This window comes from Theobroma cacao, chromosome 6, assembly GCF_000208745.1.
Source record: "Theobroma cacao cultivar B97-61/B2 chromosome 6, Criollo_cocoa_genome_V2, whole genome shotgun sequence".
Classification (NCBI taxonomy): domain Eukaryota; kingdom Viridiplantae; phylum Streptophyta; class Magnoliopsida; order Malvales; family Malvaceae; genus Theobroma; species Theobroma cacao.
Genome location: NC_030855.1, coordinates 22,287,327 through 22,306,073, shown reverse-complemented (window position 1 = coordinate 22,306,073; position 18,747 = coordinate 22,287,327). Strand labels below are relative to the sequence as shown.

General features: G+C 34.9%; 1 protein-coding gene and 1 pseudogene across 1 annotated transcript; one reads left to right on the top strand and one right to left on the bottom strand.

Annotated features, from left to right (window-relative positions):
• Positions 1,371 to 8,436, top strand: LOC18596562. Its single transcript, XM_007025114.2, has 10 exons — positions 1,371 to 1,860; positions 2,497 to 2,540; positions 2,826 to 2,943; positions 3,068 to 3,194; positions 3,678 to 4,330; positions 4,956 to 5,232; positions 5,312 to 5,591; positions 5,873 to 6,037; positions 7,089 to 7,547; positions 7,836 to 8,436. The coding sequence occupies exons 1-10, from the start codon at positions 1,650 to 1,652 to the stop codon at positions 8,121 to 8,123; spliced, it is 2,622 nt and encodes an 873-aa protein (XP_007025176.2). The 5' UTR covers positions 1,371 to 1,649; the 3' UTR covers positions 8,124 to 8,436.
• Positions 9,936 to 10,961, bottom strand: LOC18596561 (annotated as a pseudogene).

The window sequence follows — 18,747 nt, the reverse complement described above, 5'->3', positions numbered from 1 at the left end:
ATAAAAAATAATATTAAATTATAATTGATAAATATTAAATGAATCTATCTTCTAAGTATTAAAAGTTAAAAATTATTATTTTTAAGTTTTTTTTATTAAAATAAATAAAAGTAAAAAAAAAAACCCTTCAAATATCAAAAACAACTTATTTTTGATATAAAGTGTAAAAAAAAATTAATTCAATAGAAAACGAAAAATCAAAAAAATAAAAAAAAGTTCTAATTGAATGACACTTGTCATTCAATTGAAGACTCAATTGAAACAAATTGAAAAAAATTGAAATATCTTACTTTTATATATATATATATTATAGATATATATTTTTAAGCTATCATATACATGCATACAAAAAATTTAAACTAAAACTTAAACGAATATGGATTCATATCATTAGCAATGTATACCGTAGTAAAGACTTCCTCTTCCACGTACATGGAATCTCTTTTTTCGCTTAACTCCAAAATTCAATCCGACTATCAAATTTGAAGTACTAAAACTTGAGCTTTAATAATTAAAAAAAAATTAATATTTAGTGTCGGGCCTCAAACTGAGCAGCATTCATGAAAATTGGGCTGCGCGAAATCGGGGGTAGGACAAGCAGTAGGAGAATCCCAAAAGACTGGGCCAGCCCATGATATTTGTAAGTAAAGTGGAGAGGTTGGTTAGGTCATCCACTTCAGCAGCTGGGACTCTTCCAGTTACGTGAGTTATTTAAAGCGATGACAGGCACAGTGAGCCACATAATTAAATAAATATATTTATTTTAATTTATATTCATGTAGATAAGCACAAATCCTCTAATCATTTTCTTACCAGAGAAATAAAGACTAGACTCTCTTTAATAGCGCGTCTCCGCCACTGAGTTTGATTAGTTTTTTGTACCAGTAACCTTTGATAATCCCTAAAATGTCCCCCGAAGAAAGGGGACAAAGTTTTGTTTGAATAAGCGCCACTGCCTCATCATAACTTATCATGCCCCCCCTTAGCAATGCCATCTTTTCCTTGATTTAGCACTAAGTAGCAATAAAAACAAAGTCATCAGCTTTCTAGTTTTTCTGCCAACGCGTGAGGTATGTTCCATGTACTTGCACTCCATGCGATATAGCCTCTCGTGCCCCCCGCCTCTTTTTTAGCCTTGGTTTTATTTCCTTCAATTTAAATTAAACGTTCACAAAATAACAACACATGCGAATATAAGTGATAAGTTTATGAATAATTATCGCACAGAATTGATGATCATCAAGAAAACCTAGGATAAGTCAATCCTTATAAAGATTTTATTTTATTTTATTTAGTATTTTTTAAACAAAAAAAAAAGAGAAAAATTAGAAAAAAAATAAATGGCATGTAATAAAAAAAAAAGGTTGAGACACACACGCCGTCATGCGGCCACAACCCCCAGAGAAGAGAGAAAAGAGAAGAGGGTTTTCGGTGACAATAAGAGCCTTCTTTTAAAGTGTTGGTTCAAAGATATTATTCTTCTTCTCTTCTTGCTGCTGCTACTTGCTGCGCTTCGTATTATTTTCGCCGAGAGAAGCGAAACACACCGGGAGAAAGAAGAAAAGCTAAAAACCTAAAACGACGCCGTTTCTTCTCAGATCTGACAGAGAGGGAAGCGAGTCTGGTTCGAGAGGGTACCCGGAGAGAGGATGAGCGGGAAAGGAGGAGGAGGAGGAGGAGGAGGTGGAAATAATGGGATAGGGAAGGGTAATAGTGGAATTTCAGGGATTCCGGCTGGGTCTCGGAAGATGGTACTGAGCTTGAAGGAGATTGTAAACTGCCCTGAACCCGAGATCTATGCTATGCTTAAAGAGTGTAACATGGACCCTAACGAGGCCGTCAATCGCCTTCTCTCTCAAGGTCCCCCGCCTTTTTTTTTTCTTTCTATTTTTATTTTACGATACTCCACTTTTTTATCATCAGTTTTATGGTTTTATTTCCTGTGTTTTAGAAAAAAATGTTTTCATTATGCAAAAGGGTAACTTCAGGGTTTCTGAGCTTCGGCGTTTGAGTAAGGAAAAGATAAAATCTGCTTAACTGTTAATGTCTATTTATTTCCAAGGTTTTATTAGAGGGAGGTGTTATATGTTGTTTAGTTGTTCTTGCACTCATATTTTTTGTTTTAAATTAAAGCAGCCCCTCTCTCACTATTAATGAATGTATCCATGAACATTTCTTTACTCGAAGTGCAATAGTTACTGTTTGTTCCCAGCAATAATGTTGTTAACCATTTACTGCGACAAGCTGGAAAAATTTATTTGTGCGTTCCATGCGGTGATTGTTATGTTTTCTCCATTGAAACTTAAAAGTGGAAGCCAAAAGACTTGTATATTTGGTAAAGATAATGCTTTAGTCTTAATAAAACCCTGACTTCTGTTCTCTTAATTGGTTGGGAAAATATATGTTGCTTTGTTTCATAACAGTAGGGCTGCTGAAGTTTGGCGCTTCCAATTGTATTCTATTTCATTTCTAATAAGATTTCTGTGAAATGTGTAGATCCTTTTCACGAGGTGAAGAGCAAACGAGACAAGAAAAAAGAGGTGCGCGCTGGTGGAAATTATGTCAAATGGTTGCTTTTGTGATTGCAGTTTTTGCATTAATAACCGTACTGTTTTTGTTTTCCTCTTATAGTTACATTAGTTAAATAATACTGGGCATAGTTGTAGTTATATAGGTCATCCATCATGTCAGATTGTCAGTTACTTTCAGCATTTCAAATGGGTGTATAATCTGATTCACTATCCACTGATTATGAACTCATTCTTTGGTGGTTATGTTGCTTCTTGTTATCTTTTTTGACTTGTTTTTCTCTCCTTTTTCTCCAGAGCAAGGATACGGTAGATTCCAGATCTCGTGGTGCCAACAACCTTGGGAATCGTGGTGGTAGGAGTGGTCCAGACCGATATATTGGACGTGGTGGCTCAACCCATTACAGTGCTTATGGTATGACTATGAACATGCTCTGATGCAACTTTGGACAAGATTTCAGTTTATACTTGAGTTAAAAATTGTTTTGCAACTATTTTTTATGATTTCTTATCCATTAAGTATTCTTTTGTTTGGTTAGAGTCTGGCCCTTCGCACGGTAAACCTGCACAAAAGAGAGAAAATGGAACTCATGCTTATGCAGGCTCTTCATCTTCAGCGTCTGGTATGCCAGGAAATAACCTGAATCGACGACCTCCATCCCACAGGTAATTCCTGTTAAAATCTCAAAAGTGATAGTTTCTCTCTGTCTAGTCCAGTTAAGGAGCTGAAAAGCAGCTATGAGTTATAACGACCAGAAGAGGGTCCGGCATGTGATCGGATTCTATTAGAATAATGATATCTATTTAGCCTCGCTGAGTTTATGTGTTTGAATTGCTCATTATCAAAGATGGCTAGTTTAGCGAGAACAGATGGGACCCTAATGGTCCAAATGCTCACAAACGATGGTACCTGGATTTTGGACTTGAGTTATCCAAACGCATGTGAAACTTGATTTTTTTAGTAAATATGTGTTTCTTTTTCATGGGAAAGTAGTTTTAGAACTTATTAGCTGGCTGAGTTTTATTCTCTTCTTCTTTATCTTGGGATGGTATAAAGTTGTATTTGTTTGTTTCTTAAACATTGTAATTTTGATATGTGTTTCATGTGTTGCCTACATTTTTCTCATGTAAGTTCTGCTGGTGTTGCAGTGAAGCTGTGGTCACAGAACATAAAATGTCTACAGTAGGCTTAGGCGATGGGATTTCTTTATCGTCACAGTCTTCTGGATATCAATCTGCTTGGCTGGGGGTTCCAGGTCAAGTATCAATGGCTGATATTGTGAAGAAGGGCAGGCCACAAAACAAGGCTTCTGCCATGCCAAACCCACCTCATCAAAGTGTTAATAATCGGCATCTTGTGGTACCTCCTTTGGCAGCATCACATCCCAATCTACATTCACCACAGGATCATGCTTCGAAGGTGTCAGATGTTACTTATGAGCCTGATGTCACCACAAACCAGCATGTTCCTCCTAGTGATGAATGGCCTCCCATTGAGAACCCATCTGCTGCCAGTGTGACCTCTGTCTTAGAGGCTCCTGCAGACTCTGGACTGTATGCAAATGCATCTAACTTGCCTTTGGATAGAACTAATCAACACATAAAGTCCCAGTTAGAGGAAGCTCCGGCAGTGGATGATGGTCCTCTTGAAACTCTCAATGCAAACCATGTTGGATCTCCTTCCATTTCGAGTAGAAATATACAAGAGGATGATTCTGGAGGTTCATCTCTTTTTGATAATAACTTATATAAGGATATGAATTCCTATCAGCCTCAAAGACATGCTTTTGAGCATGATGAAGGTTAGCGTAGTGCTCTAAATCTCTACAATTTTTCAGTTTTTGCACTTCTTGATGAAAGTCAGTGTTGTGCTTTAAATGAATGTATCACTCTTTATGAAGTATGATGAAGGCATAATCTGATTGCAATTTTGCAATTTCTTTTGATAAGCACCCATTTCTGATTGACTTGCAATGTGGATATTTATTTTTTAGCGTTGTTGAGTGAAGCTTTTCTCGTCTCTTCCCCCAATGAAAATATCATGTGTCCCTAGCTTCTGAAACATTTTAGAGTTTCCTCTTTTTATACTGACTGCATTTGTGAGCCGGAGCACTATATACAATGGGATGGGAGGAAAACAATAGGGAATAGAGGGGCGTGAGTCAGGTAGGGGAGGTCTATCAAATGCTTTTACCTTTCTTGGCTCCCTCTTTTTTGAGGTTTTTTGCTCCAAAGTTAAAGCTGCACCTGTTCATGCTGTGATTCACTAAACAATATGACTTAGTTATTTTTCTTTTCTACTATATAGTCCTTTCCTTGATTTGAAGTTAATGTTTAATCATTTAATGTTTCCTTTGCTCATTGCTTTCTGCTAGGACAATTTTGTGGACTTAACATTTTTTCTGTCTTATTTTATTCTTTCTTCAGCTGAAGATGGTGCTTCATCAGTTGCTGTGAATTTGCAGCAACTTAATTTACATAATGATGATCGGGAGCCACCACCTGAAGAGGATAATCCTTCTGTAATAATTCCAAATCACCTGCAACTCCACACCCCTGACTGCTCACATTTGAGTTTTGGAAGTTTTGGATCTGGCATTGGTTCTACATTTTCTGCGCCTTTTGCATCAAGGTCTTTAAAGAATAATTTGGACGAGGCTCCTGAAGCAACAGATGCCTCATCTATTGGGCACTCGGACAATAGGTATTCTCTTCTTAAGATTTTAATTTGCCTTGTTTACCTTTTTGTCTTTTAAAATTGTGGTAAAAATTTTTTCTTGCAGAAATCCTGAGTATTATGGGGATGAACATCTCAGAAATAACACAGAGGGAAATATAATAAATAGAAGTAATGTCAGCACTGGGAATTATGAGGCTCCTGAAGATTCTCGACCAGAGGTTTTGAAACAGGATGCTTCTGAAGCTGCTCAAGTGAGCCAATATACATTTCCTTCATCTGCGGCTGGTTATAGCTATGAAAACTCTCAACAGTTAAATCCTGCTTTCACGCATCCACAGACAAGCTCTCAAATGCAAAGTCTCACTCCTTTCTCAAGTGTAATGGTAATGTGACTTAACTGTTAATGCATAAAATTTATTATTCGAAATTCAAACTATATGTTTTAGAGTTGAATTAGAAAGATGCTGTTTTGTAAAAATATCTGGTCGATGGCCGCATCTTGTTGATCTAGGTTTCATTTTCAACAAAAGTTTTAACCCTGTTGTACTGAAAAAAGGATATTTGACATTATGTGAAGTAATTTTCAATTAACCGACTATGTTCTTAGAAACACATTGTTACTTTTCTTGAATGTCTCTTCTCATGATAATGGTTTTCATTACAGCAAGCATATACAAATTCATTACCAAGCACTTTATTGACCTCAACTGTTCAGACCGCCAGGGAGCCTGATCTTCCATACTCGCCCTTCCCTGTGACTCAGTCCATGCCAACAAAATACAGCAATACAGCCTCTTCCATTAGTGGTCCAACCATCTCTATGCCAGAGGTGCCCTTTGCTCTAACTTATGAATTTCTTGATGTTTGTTACACTTTTTGCATTTCTAGTCAAATGGTGACCATCTTTTAACAATGTAAGGGCCAAGAGAGAAAAAAATTATTACTCTTTTCATTTTTTCTCTAAAAAAACTTAAAAAAACTTATAGAATAGCCTGTGCAATTGCACATGCATGACTGTATAATTATGAATTAAATGGAGGGAAAAAAGAAAGAGGGAGAAAACTCGGGAGAAGTTACTGTGCACGTTTGATTTTGGTTTGTTTAAAAAGAGAGAAATAAGAGACAGCTAAGAGTTGGGATGAAGATAAGTATAAATAAATGTCCTATATCCTTGCAATTTTAAGCTACTTTTGTTATTTTATTCAGCATTTTGGTTAATTGGCATCTGAGTAGATCACTCCAACTCCATTGATGGAGCAAATCAATATTGGCAGACCTACTAATTCCAATTGACTCACTCTGTTTCTAGGTGCTGGGTATAGCTGGACAAAATACCTTATATTAGTGTTATTTCAAGATTTTACTGAACTAAGATGGAAACTTTCACAACATATTAGAGCTATTGTAGTGTCATTTTGACTGAAACTTTAGTGTCATTAAGTATGTGCAGTCATGCCTATATTTGACTGAATTGAGTTTTGGTTGTAAAAACTCATACTCTATGGTGAAATGAAAACATCCTCAAACATTAGTTTTTTTTGCATTGTCCTTCCCTGAATATAGAACTGTGACCCTTGACCATTTCTTGGCCATCAGCCCATCACTTTTTGCCGTCCTTAATTATGCCACTGGTTCTACCAGATATACATTTTACTACATTTTACTACCTTTGTCTGTTTTTGTTATATGGTCATGTCAGTTTCAGAAGAGGAGCAAAACACTTAACCAACCAAAAACAAATAGAAAGTTGGGGATGGGAGGTTGGTGAAAAGGGGAAAAATGATAAAGAGAAGGCCACTTTGGAAACCTAATTTAAAAAATTCTATAATTGTTAAGATCTAATCGTTCCTTTTCCTGATTAACTTCTTGTACTTAAGCAGGCTCTAAGAGCAGGTAGTATTTCTGCAGCACAGCCTACTCCACAGACCCTACCTGGTGCCAGTGTTGCCACGGGACCTGCTCTTCCCCAGCATCTGCCCATGCACCCTTTTTCCCAACCTACGCTTCCATTGGGACATTTTGCCAACATGATTGGTTATCCTTTCTTACCTCAGAGTTACACATATATGCCATCAGCTTTCCAGCAAGCATTTGCTGGTAATAGTACCTACCCTCAGTCCCTGGCAGCAGTGCTCCCCCAATACAAAAATAGTGTTTCTGTTAGCAGCTTGCCTCAGTCTGCTGCTGTTGCATCTGGCTATGGGTTTGGGAGTTCTACCAGCATTCCTGGAGGACTTCCTCTGAATCCACCTACTGCACCTACCGGCACAACTATTGGCTATGATGATGTTCTGAGTTCTCAATACAAGGACAGCAATCATTTGATGTCACTTCAACAGGTAATTGTGTACCAAGCATTGAGAGATCTCATTTGAATTGAATAATTTGCATTCATTACTATGGAATAATAGCGTTTGAATAATTTGCATTCATTCTTATGGAATGGTGTCGGAGTAATAATGAAAAGTCTGCCCTTCCTTTTTCTCCCTTTACTCCCAAGGGTTCATGATTTTGTGTACTAGTTCATAAAAATTGTACTTCTACAGTATATATGAAATTATTTCTTATTCTTTTCTGCGGCTTTGATACTAAAGTGGGCCTTTTCTTTTCTTTGTTTCTGTGGTAAGAATGAGAATTCAGCAATGTGGATTCACGGCCCTGGGTCAAGAACAATGTCTGCTGTTCCTGCAAGCACATATTACAGCTTCCAGGGGCAGAATCAGCAGGCTGGTGGATTTCGACAAGGGCAACAGCCTTCACAGCATTTCGGGGCCCTTGGATACCCAAATTTCTATCATTCACAAACGGGAGTATCAATGGACCATCAGCAGCAAAACCCTAGGGATGGGTCCCTGAGTGGGACTCAAGGCCAGCCATCAAAGCAGACCCAACAGTTATGGCAAAACAGCTACTAATCTTGTCACCTCCTGGTTTTTCAGGGTCTTGTAGTGAGTTTGAAAGTGGCCAATCAAAGGCATTCTTGCGGTTGAATAATTATATGTATCATCATTGATGGGTCTGAAGAGACCTTGACTGGCTACTGCCCTGTGCCACGAGGTTGTATTCTACTTATTTATTATCTGGTTATGTTAACTTAGGAACACAGTGTGCTAATTTCGGATAGTGGACTTGTACTTCACTCGTTCTTCCTCATTATTTTCCTGTTATCCCCCTCCTGTCTTATAGTGAAAATTTGCCCTTTAATTTGATCTCTCTTGTTTCATGTCTTATGTCTCAGTTACACTCTTTAGCCAACGGTATTGTAATCATTTATATTTACTCACAGTTATCTCTATGTTTCACAACTAGGCTTTTGCCCCCACACTCTTTCTGTGACTGCATGGGTTTTTTTCATCTATGCTTCTCAGCGGGCATGGGTTCTCTAGTTTCTACCCCTACCAGAATCATTTTTGCCCTAGGCTAAAAAGAAAAAAGCGTAACCTTTAATTAAGTAAGCCCGAATGACTTTTGCTGTTTTATATTGAAAGTTAGGTCAGATTGTTTCAATGTTTCAAGCCCTGCGATCTTTCCAAGTTGAACGAATTATAGATTTAAAAGTCTTGAGTAATACAGCGGGCAGAGCAGGGCCCCTGAAAAGGCCAAAAACGGACATTGGAGCGATAAAGAACCATTGCCATATAGCAGGCAACCATGTGGGACTGGAGCCCACCAATCCACACCCACATGCCTCTGGAACACTCTTGTGGGATCGCTTTGGCAGGATATTTCCTTTTTCAGTGAGTACGAGGAGGTGGTGTGCGGAGTCCACAAATCCGTCACGGATTTGTTATCCTTCTCTTACAAGATAAGCTAATAACCCCATGGTTAGCTACAAGTCTAGCTCACACTGCCCTCAACATCTGTTTAGATTTGCATTATATTTGTCTTCTAATGGACGTTAATATTGCAGCGTAACAGTAGCTGATAAAAATGTCTGGTAGATGATTACAGGATTGAATAGGCTAGCAACCACTAGGAATTTCTCACAAGTCGTCGGCTTCTTTAAATAGTACTAGGTCATATAAATTAGCAGGATTAAATTGAGTGGTATATAAAATGCAACGTGTAAAGCGTTTTAACCCACATAATTTAATACTTTTCAAAAGAAAAAAAACCCACCTAATTTAATATTCTGATTTGACTTCTATTGTGTGGGTGCGGGAGATTGAATCCTTTTTTTTTTCTAAGTACATATAATTGCACCACTTTTTCTACGTATATTGCTCTATATTTTATGAGAAAAATGCCGGTTTCTTCTTACCAAATACTATTTAAATAGATGATTGATTAAGATGTGCACTAATTTGTTAAAAAAGATTTGACTGACTCTTGTTTCTTGTCCTCACACATCACTACAGGAAAACGCATGGAGATTATGGAAAGCCCCAATATAGCCAATTCATACCACGACAATCACTATATATATCCCAAAAATTAGGTTGTCTGAAACATGTTATAGCTTTCTTTATTGCTTGGAAACCATTATTGCAATTTCATAGCGTATCCCACATAATCTGATAACACATTACAGCTTTCTAACCATGAAGGCTTCCTCGATCACACAATAGCAAAGCAAAATATGATAAGATATTATGCTAGCTCATTATTTCCTTGCTGTACGAATTAGCTACAACCCGTTTTCACATGTATAGCAAATAGAAGATTATATGGACGGACAGTGGTCTTTCCTTAGAGAGAGAAGCTAGCCCTGAATGACATGCGTCGCGTCAAGCCTCGGAAGCTTCAGTACTGCCAATTTTATTTTCAGCATTCATTCTACAATTGTCAAGGTAGTGCTGATAGAGATAGGAAATGAAGCCCCAAATAGCCAACACCATTGAAATCCCCTTTATACCATTCATTTTATCATGGAAAACGAACATGGCCATTATTGGAGTAATCCGCAATCCCAGTGCAGAAATGACATTGCAAAAGAGAGCAGACACATTAAAGATCAATGCTACAGAACCAACACCGAAAATCTGCCAAGCAATAGCAGTCCAAAGCAGAATCATCACATAGGAAATCTTTCCCAGTTCCTACCCCTCCCTTTCTCTCTTTAAACCTTTCCAGTCTCCCGTTGCGAAGAATGCTATCAATGTAGCAATGGATGCAACAAGTGATTGGTAGATTATAAGATCCATGACAACTCTAAATGTCTGCCTCTTTAGAACCTTTCGAAAGGTCAGCTGTTGTTAAGCAAGCAAAAAGCCGTACGTTGCAGCTCCAAAAATGGTGCATAAGAACCCAGCTGCATACTCTCCATTAGAGACTCCAGCAGGCTTTTCAGAGTTACCGTTTGCTACCAGAAGGACGGACTAAATGGTGAGAAGAACTAGAGAATTGATGATGAAAGGATTGAATTTTTGTGATTTAAAGATGTAAGAGAAGAAAGCATTAAAGGCCAACTGGGATGCTGAAATGAGGGTCACTGTAGATACAGGAAGGTACCGAAAACCAACCGAGTACAGAAAGGAATTTCCTGCCGCTAGTAGTCCAATAGATACATAGACAAATACGAGCATTGGGAGTGATGGTGGTTTTGTGTTGGCGTTGTTTGGCGTGGTAACTTTGGGTTGTGAAATGCAGTAGTAGTAAGGCAAAAGAACAGGGAAACCAACAATCATAACAAGTGTTCCCATCCATTGGCTACTTCCACCTTTCTCATAGTAGAGCCTTGTCAGCAGCGTGGCTGATGTTTGGCCACAGAGGACAAAGATTGTGTATAGGGCTATCCGGAGCCAGCTGATCATGTAATTCCGAGGTCGGGATTCTGTTCTGTGGCTGATCGCTCCGGTTGAATTTGATCCTTTAGCTTCTGGCCATGCATGCTTATAATTAATTAAATGGTTCTACTTAGTTCTAGTTGACAGTGATGTGCTGTTTAATGCTTGGTAGCTAAAAGATTTTCCAGAAAGCAGACACGCATTATTGTACAGTCATTCGGTGTCATTAATATTACGATAGCTGAAGCAGAGAGTTTAAGCCTAATTAATTTGCTATCATGGCAGACAGATAAAAGCTTGCTCTTCTTAAATGATTAATAATTAGGTTAGCTTCAGTACGGATCCGTTCCCAGAAATAAAAAATTCCTTTTGCAGCAATATACCGAGCTAGTTTTGAATACAAAACAAACATTGTTGTCATGCTTCTTAGATAATCTTTCAAAGTACATAATCTAGAAAGGTGAGCACTTACCCATCACGTGGAGTTGTACTTGTTGAGCTTCAGCCATGCCTAGAGATGCCAAAAAAGATCAAACCAAGGAGAGAAAGAGAAGTGAGAGAAGGGACTACAGTCTAATGAAAGCAAATGCGTTTTGCTACATTTTATAGGTCAAGCTCAGGTTGGTGATGGAAACTGCCAGTCACCAGACTCGCTGCTCTTCGGTCTCAGTGCACAATAATGCATTCTTTTACTCTTACGATTATTAAACTGTCGCTTTCGATCCATTTCCTGTTTTTCGCACCTACTTTATGCTTTGATGATAAATGGGTACTCATTATTTCCTCGGCGGAGCGAACTTACATCGCCCTCCATGTCTATAAATATGGCTGGAAATGCTTGAGCGAGACATCGCAAGAGCAAGTTGGATAAGCATCAAAATGATTGTTATTGAACTTATTAATTTTTTAAAATTTTTCCATGATATGAATCGCCCGAAAAAGAAAGAAAAAGAGCATACAACCTTATGTAAAATATTGTACCCCTTATTTATAAGCATGTGTAGTTAAGTATTTGCATGTGTTCAATGCCAAAACAATGGGGAACACGCATGAATTGAATATATATATATATATAAAGATATATGGGGTTTTAATTTCAACTACCATTCTTGTTATAGGTATTTGCTGGTGTTGGGAACACGCATCAATTGAATATATATATATATATATATATATATATATATATATATATATATATATATATATGGCAAATTTCTCTTTATATTTGAACCTTGTAAGAGAAATTACCAGCAAGTCAAAGATTTGATACATTTTTTCCTATTTAAGTATGAGCTGAGGTAATTTAAATCTAGCATGGCATTCCGGCCAGATGCGTCTTACGTTTGCTTATTACATTGTTGCTTTGGCTTGCTTATGCATGAGTTTGCACCGGCCTTTTATTATCTTGTTTAGGTTTTGCTCTTCCTCCAGTTAGTCATTTTGTGACGATATTTGAGTGCATGAACAAGCACTATACACTTTAATTTGCAGTTTCCTTGGCTATCAGGTTTTAGACTATGATTAACATTTACACATATTTATAGGGGAAATTAAAGCATTATAAATGAAAAAAGGAGAGAGAATTAACGATCCTTTGAGGCACTATTTTCTAGCACTAACAACTATAAAGAAATTGTGTGAAGAAAAACTAGAGACAATAAAAAATCACAAAACACTTGAACACAATGATTACAGCAAAAGAAGAGAGAGGCTGGAAAATGGAGGAGCCTGTTCAGTCATTGTTGCTTAGTTTGCAAGACACCGACATCCATGAAAATAAGTAGGGCATTATATAGAAAAAATTGTGATAAATAATTTTTTTTATAAGCTCAATTCAAAAATATTATTTTTTATAATTTTAATTATTTTTGATCAATTTTTAGTATGACTTGACAATAATACCCTTTAAACAATTTCAGACATATTAAAATGGTTTCAATTTTCTCTCTCCTGCCATCCAGATAAAAATTTTAAAATTAAATCTCGATTTCTCTCTGTGCTCAAATATGTCTATTTTGCCATCCAATTCGCAGATATGACATCAAATTTTTTCTTATTTTATTTTATTTTATTTTTTTGGATGGTGGATCTTGGGGTTCTTAAGGGTGATGAACAGTGATTTTGCTGGCTGATTTAGCTCTTTGCAGGCAACGATTTTGCTCAGGGAGAAAGAACAACTAAAGCATGTTTGAAAAGTTTTATGGTGGTTCAGAGTTTTGTTGTGTCTGGGATTGAGATGATTGTTAAGCATGTTTGCTAGGGATTTTGATTTTTTTTATGGGATTTTGAGTTAATATTGTTCAAAGAATATTTTGTAAAGAGGGTATATTTTGTTTGTGTATAAGGGGAGTGAGCAAGACCTCCCGATAGGGATATATTTTCTCTTGCTTTTAGGGTTATGGAGTTTTGTAACCTATCTTTTATCAAATGCACAATTTCATGGCTTAGTAAAAAAATATATATATGTTTTAGGTTCTTGAGTTTATTGGTTTATTCATAAAACCCAAAAATTGAGTTTACTGATTTTTAGGTATTGCGTGACTTAATTATCGTGTGACTAGTTTTTAGTCATTACGTGATTGGTTTTAGACATTACGTGACTAGTTTTTATATATTGCGTGATTGATTTTTAAGCAATACCTAAGTCACACAATGCCTTACTAACTAGTCACACAATACCTTACTAATAAGTCATGCAATGCCTATCAACTAGTCATGCAATACCTTATCAGAAACTAGTCACGCAATATCTTATCAAAAACTAGTCACGCAATGCCTATTAACTAGTCACGCAATGTTTTATCATAAATTAGTCACGCAATGCCTTATCAAAAATCAGTCACGTAATGCTCAAATTTAGTCACGTAATATTCAAAATCAGTTACGCAATGCCTAAAAACTAGTCACATAATTCTCAAAAATCACAAAAACTATTGAATTCCATTTAACAAGATCAACAATTTCAAATGATACACCATATTCTATTTAACAACATAATGAACAAATATTAATACTCAAAATGTTCGAAAGTTTTTCTTCATATATCAAAAATCACTCTAAAATATTTAAAAATACTCAAAACGCTCACAGATTTTTTTCGTGTATCAAAAACTACTTCAAAATGCTCAAAATGCTTAAACGTTTTTATTTTTGATAAAGAATACTTTAGAGATGAATAGTCTGGTGAGGAAAGCTCAAAAAATATGAGTCAGTTTGAGGCGTAAATCTAAACATATCTGACCCGTTAATAGGTTTTGGGTTGAGGCGTGGAGCCTAACGAATGGGTTGGTTTCATTAAGGACAATTTTGTCCAATGTTTTTTTCTTGGCTAAAAACAGATAAAATTATAAGGAGGATCATTCTTAAAAATGTCTTATACCTCAGGCCCATTTATAAAAAGTACTCCATTATATATATACATATATGAGTGTTAGTAGATGTGGAACTGTGCTGCTTCACTCATAATTATATTTATTATTTAATTACAGCATTTACATTATTTAAATTTCATTAGCAATTTTAGTAATGTGGTTTTCTTTTTTTCTTTTTTTTTGAGAATGTAACAATATGTGATACATAAAACTTCGCCGTATGTGGTGAATTCTGTTCATTGTTGCTAGGCATGCTCTAACTTCAAATTGAAAAAAAAAACTAGTTTTTTGTTTTAGGAACCATGACATACAATCCAATACAAATAAATACGTAAATCAATCAACACAACCGCTGTTTTTTTCACCACAAAAACAAAACTTATTTACCAAAACTGATATCTTTGTCGGCGAAATATATACCTTTATCCAATGAATCCACTTCTCTCCAAATCTTTTTTTTTTTATAATTTGACATCAAAAAGACCACTCCATCGAATCATAGGTTTTTTCAAAATCTATTCTACTTGCAAAAATTCGTTAATAGTTATAAAATGCATATTGGATTTTTCACTAACACAGCTTTATTTACGAGATCAAAGTACTTTAATATTATCATTTATATTTTCTAATTGACGTTTTCTAAATTTAATTTGCATTTCATCCCTCAATTAATTTATTGCGATAAATTTCAAAGTTGATTATGAGATTGTTTTCTTAATTAAAGTTATAATTTGATACTTTTGTTAAATTCGTCAAGTACTTAGTCAATAAATATGTTAGATTGTTTAATAATTTAATAAGTTTTAAAACATATGATTATGTGAATTTTTTAAAAAAACATACGTTAACCCTCAAGATGCTATCTGTGTAATTTTGTAATTTCACAAATACTTCATTCTAAAAAAAAAAAGGTATCCTTGCAACATATAAGGTTGAAACAAGTTTTTAACTTTATGTTAAATAGAAGACTTATGTTCAGCCTTTAATCAATAACCATCACCAGTTATACAATATTCAAGATTTTTTTGTTGGTGCATATATATGAGGTTTAGATGGAATTTAAGCAATTCGTAAAATTGACTTTAAGACAAGTCTCTATTTTTAAGATTTATTTTACCCTCACTATTTGATGTGCAAAAAGAGAATTATGCAAATAGCCACAAAAATATAATGAAGCTAATGTCTATTTTCGGTTTTCTACTTTATGAGCATTAAATATATCTTAAATGAGATATAAGATGAGAAGTTCAATCTTATAACCTACTACTTGCAGCAAGTAAATTATAAAGAAATTGGATTTCAGGTGATGGAAACTCAAGTATATGTGTTTATTTTCAGAATATAACACTTCTATTGCTTTTAATTTTCTATTCTTATCTTATTTGTTTTTAGTGTGTCAAAGTGACTGATAATAAGTCCTTTATATATATTTGCAAGTGCCTTTTATATAACCATTTTATCAAGACATCTTTTTGCTTTAAAGATATTTTTACATTTTACAAGATATAATTCTTAAATAAATGTATTGTTTCAATAATCACCTTATGAAAAGAACAATAAGTCATACCTTAAATCATAATTTTTAAGCTACAATATGAAAAGATAATTTTTGATATCCCAACTCTTGAGCTTTAGTATTTTTCAATTGTATTATACTTTTAAATCTAAAAGTATTTTTTCAACATGTCACTTTTTAAAAAAACATAACTATTCACATGAAAAATATATCTATAATCCAATAGTTACACTACGTAATTTTGGAAATACACAAATTTTTCTCCTATTTGAAATGGGTAAATACTCATGATTAATTTAAATATATTTTTCTTTTCAATAAAAAATTCGTAATCCTAATCTCAATATGATTATAATTAATGCCACTTTTTACATATATAAATAGTCCTGCTTAACAACAAGTTTCACGATCAAACTGTTACTATTAAGCTTTATTCTCTAACGTTGATTTAAGGCCAAGAAGTAGCGTAAGATTCTGTTTTGAGATTTTTGGTAAAATTTCAGCATGCCTGACTCGAGGATTCTAAGGGACGATGACGACGACTGCTCTCCTTGCAACCACTCACTATCACCGCCCCCACCGCCACCGCAGCCAGAGTGCTGTAAGACCAGCTTTGTATTCAGAGTACAAATCAGAGATCTAGGTTCGATAACGTCTGGAGATTCTGAGCCTAGCGTGGTAAAATTAGTGGCCTCATCCTTGGAGCAAGTCGAATTGCACTCGTGTACATCTGGCAAGCATATGAACCGCCTTTTAGAAAAAAACGAAATTCGTGGCAGCTATAGAAGGCACAAAAAGGAAATAGACAGGAGGTTGGTTAGTGAATTGATGAAGTTAGATTTTGATGGGGGCGCAGTGGCTAATGTGGTGGTGGAAATGGACATGGTTCCAGATCAGTTGGATAGCCTATCGCTCTCGAACGACATCAAGGATGAACGATGTGCTATTTGCTTAGAGAGTCTGTTCGTTGATTCCCATCTGGCTCTACCGTGCTGTCACCTGTACCATAACAACTGCATTATGGAATGGCTGTATAGAAAACAAGAGTGTCCTCTGTGCCGCCGCCCCCCTTGTAAGGATTGATGGGTTAATTTGCATTAATTAGGCAAATATCATTCGACACTCGTCTGTGTTTACTTGTTTTAGTTAAAAACTACTAGAATGTTTTGTTCATGATTTATTAATTGCTGTTTGACTTTTCAGTTCTGGCGGCTATGCGTTAGTTATTACTTACTTGGCAAATAACCTTTTCCAGCCTGCTTTCTTTCTTACGTGAGTAATAAGCTACACTCTCACTTACAATTCATCCCGACTTGGTTGACGCTAGCTCAAATCACCTTGGTCATAGATCAATAATATTTTTATTTGTGTGAATCTTTTTCAATAACATTATTCGTTTTACAAATATGTGAACGTGTTTTGTATGACTGTTTCTTTTTTCTAGCATTTTGATTGCAATAATACACACGTGTGTGATTTATAAAAAAAAATATAAAAATATTTTTTGTGGTTTGGAGCAATTTGTGTGATTGACAAAAAATTTTTTTTTTTTATAGTTTAGAGAGTTCAGATATAATCTTATACTCGATAATAAATCGTAATACATCAAATATACATTTTGTTTCAACCCAATTTTTATGATTGATGAACCCAATTTGAGTGATTGATAAAAGAATCTATTTTTGTGGCTCGGACGGTCTTGATACAGCCTTTCTTAAAACCTTTAAGAATGTGCATTACTAAACCTTTACAAATTTTGTAGATCCACTTAATAGCATTGCTATGAACCTTTTCTAAATTAAAAAGAAATCTAACCACTATAATGTCAAGTCCTGTGCAAACCATAAGATACATTTTTCTCTTTTTCTTCATTGATCGGACAATTTTTGCGTAATTTGAAGTGGTTGGCAAGATAAGTGCTAATTGATGTTCAACTTTTCATGTGTCCGTCCAACATAATTTTTTCAGAGACTAAAGTACATGAATTCCTTTAAACCCCACCACAAGCAATTGGACTCGAGTCGCCTTTTGTTAATACATCAACATTAAATTTCATTTCTTTTTTTAGGAATCCATGAGACCCCTTCCTTCTGACATTAAATTTCATTTCATTTTTGAGGAATCAATGAAATCTCTTTCTTATGATGACTATTATTTATAATTCTATATATAAGGAACTCCAAACGAGACTCTCAGGTATAGGTATATAAGGAACTCCAAATGAGACTCTCAGGTATAGGTGTTGGCATGTGGCTTTCTATTTAGTTGCCATGTGGTGTGTTAAAGGAGGGTTATTTTAGTAATTTGACTTCATTCCCAAATTCAAGTGGCATCTACCATAGTGCTCTGGTTTGAAGGGGAATGTTAAATAATTGTGTAAATTCAATAATTTAGTGATACCAGTTGGAATACAATGCTATTAGTTGATCAAGAAGAATTATCATAAAAATACTAGGAATTCCTAGAGCTTATGCCTCTATATTGATATCCTTTCCCCTAATTCATCCTAATGGCAAATATTTGTTCCTTCTTTTTGTTGGATAAAGGAAATACCTAATACCAATACCAATACCATGGGTGAGGAATAGCTTCTAAAATTAATAAGACAAAAAAACCTCTTACAGGCGAAAATGATAAAAAAAGAAAAAAATTAAAATAAAAAGTTTAAGTTTTCAATTATATATTATAAAAAATTAATATTTTAAATTTAAAAATTAATTAAAATTATTGATGATTAAATTATAAATAAAATATTAATATTTAAATTATCAATTATTAATGTTTTTAATCAATTATAAATTATTAATGTTTTAAATCAATTATAAATTATTAATATTGAAAAATAAAATAAAAATAGATAATCATATATTATAATAAAATGTTTAAGTTTTTAATGATATATTATAAAAATTAATATTTTAAATTT

Coding starts and splice junctions, on each gene's coding strand:
- LOC18596562 (XM_007025114.2), top strand. CDS start 1,650: ATGAGCGGGAAAGGAGGAGGAGGAGGAGGAGGAGGTGGAAATAATGGG. Junction 4,331..4,955: donor TGCTTTTGAGCATGATGAAG/GTTAGCGTAGTG, acceptor TTCTTTCTTCAG/CTGAAGATGGTGCTTCATCA. Junction 6,038..7,088: donor CAACCATCTCTATGCCAGAG/GTGCCCTTTGCT, acceptor GTACTTAAGCAG/GCTCTAAGAGCAGGTAGTAT.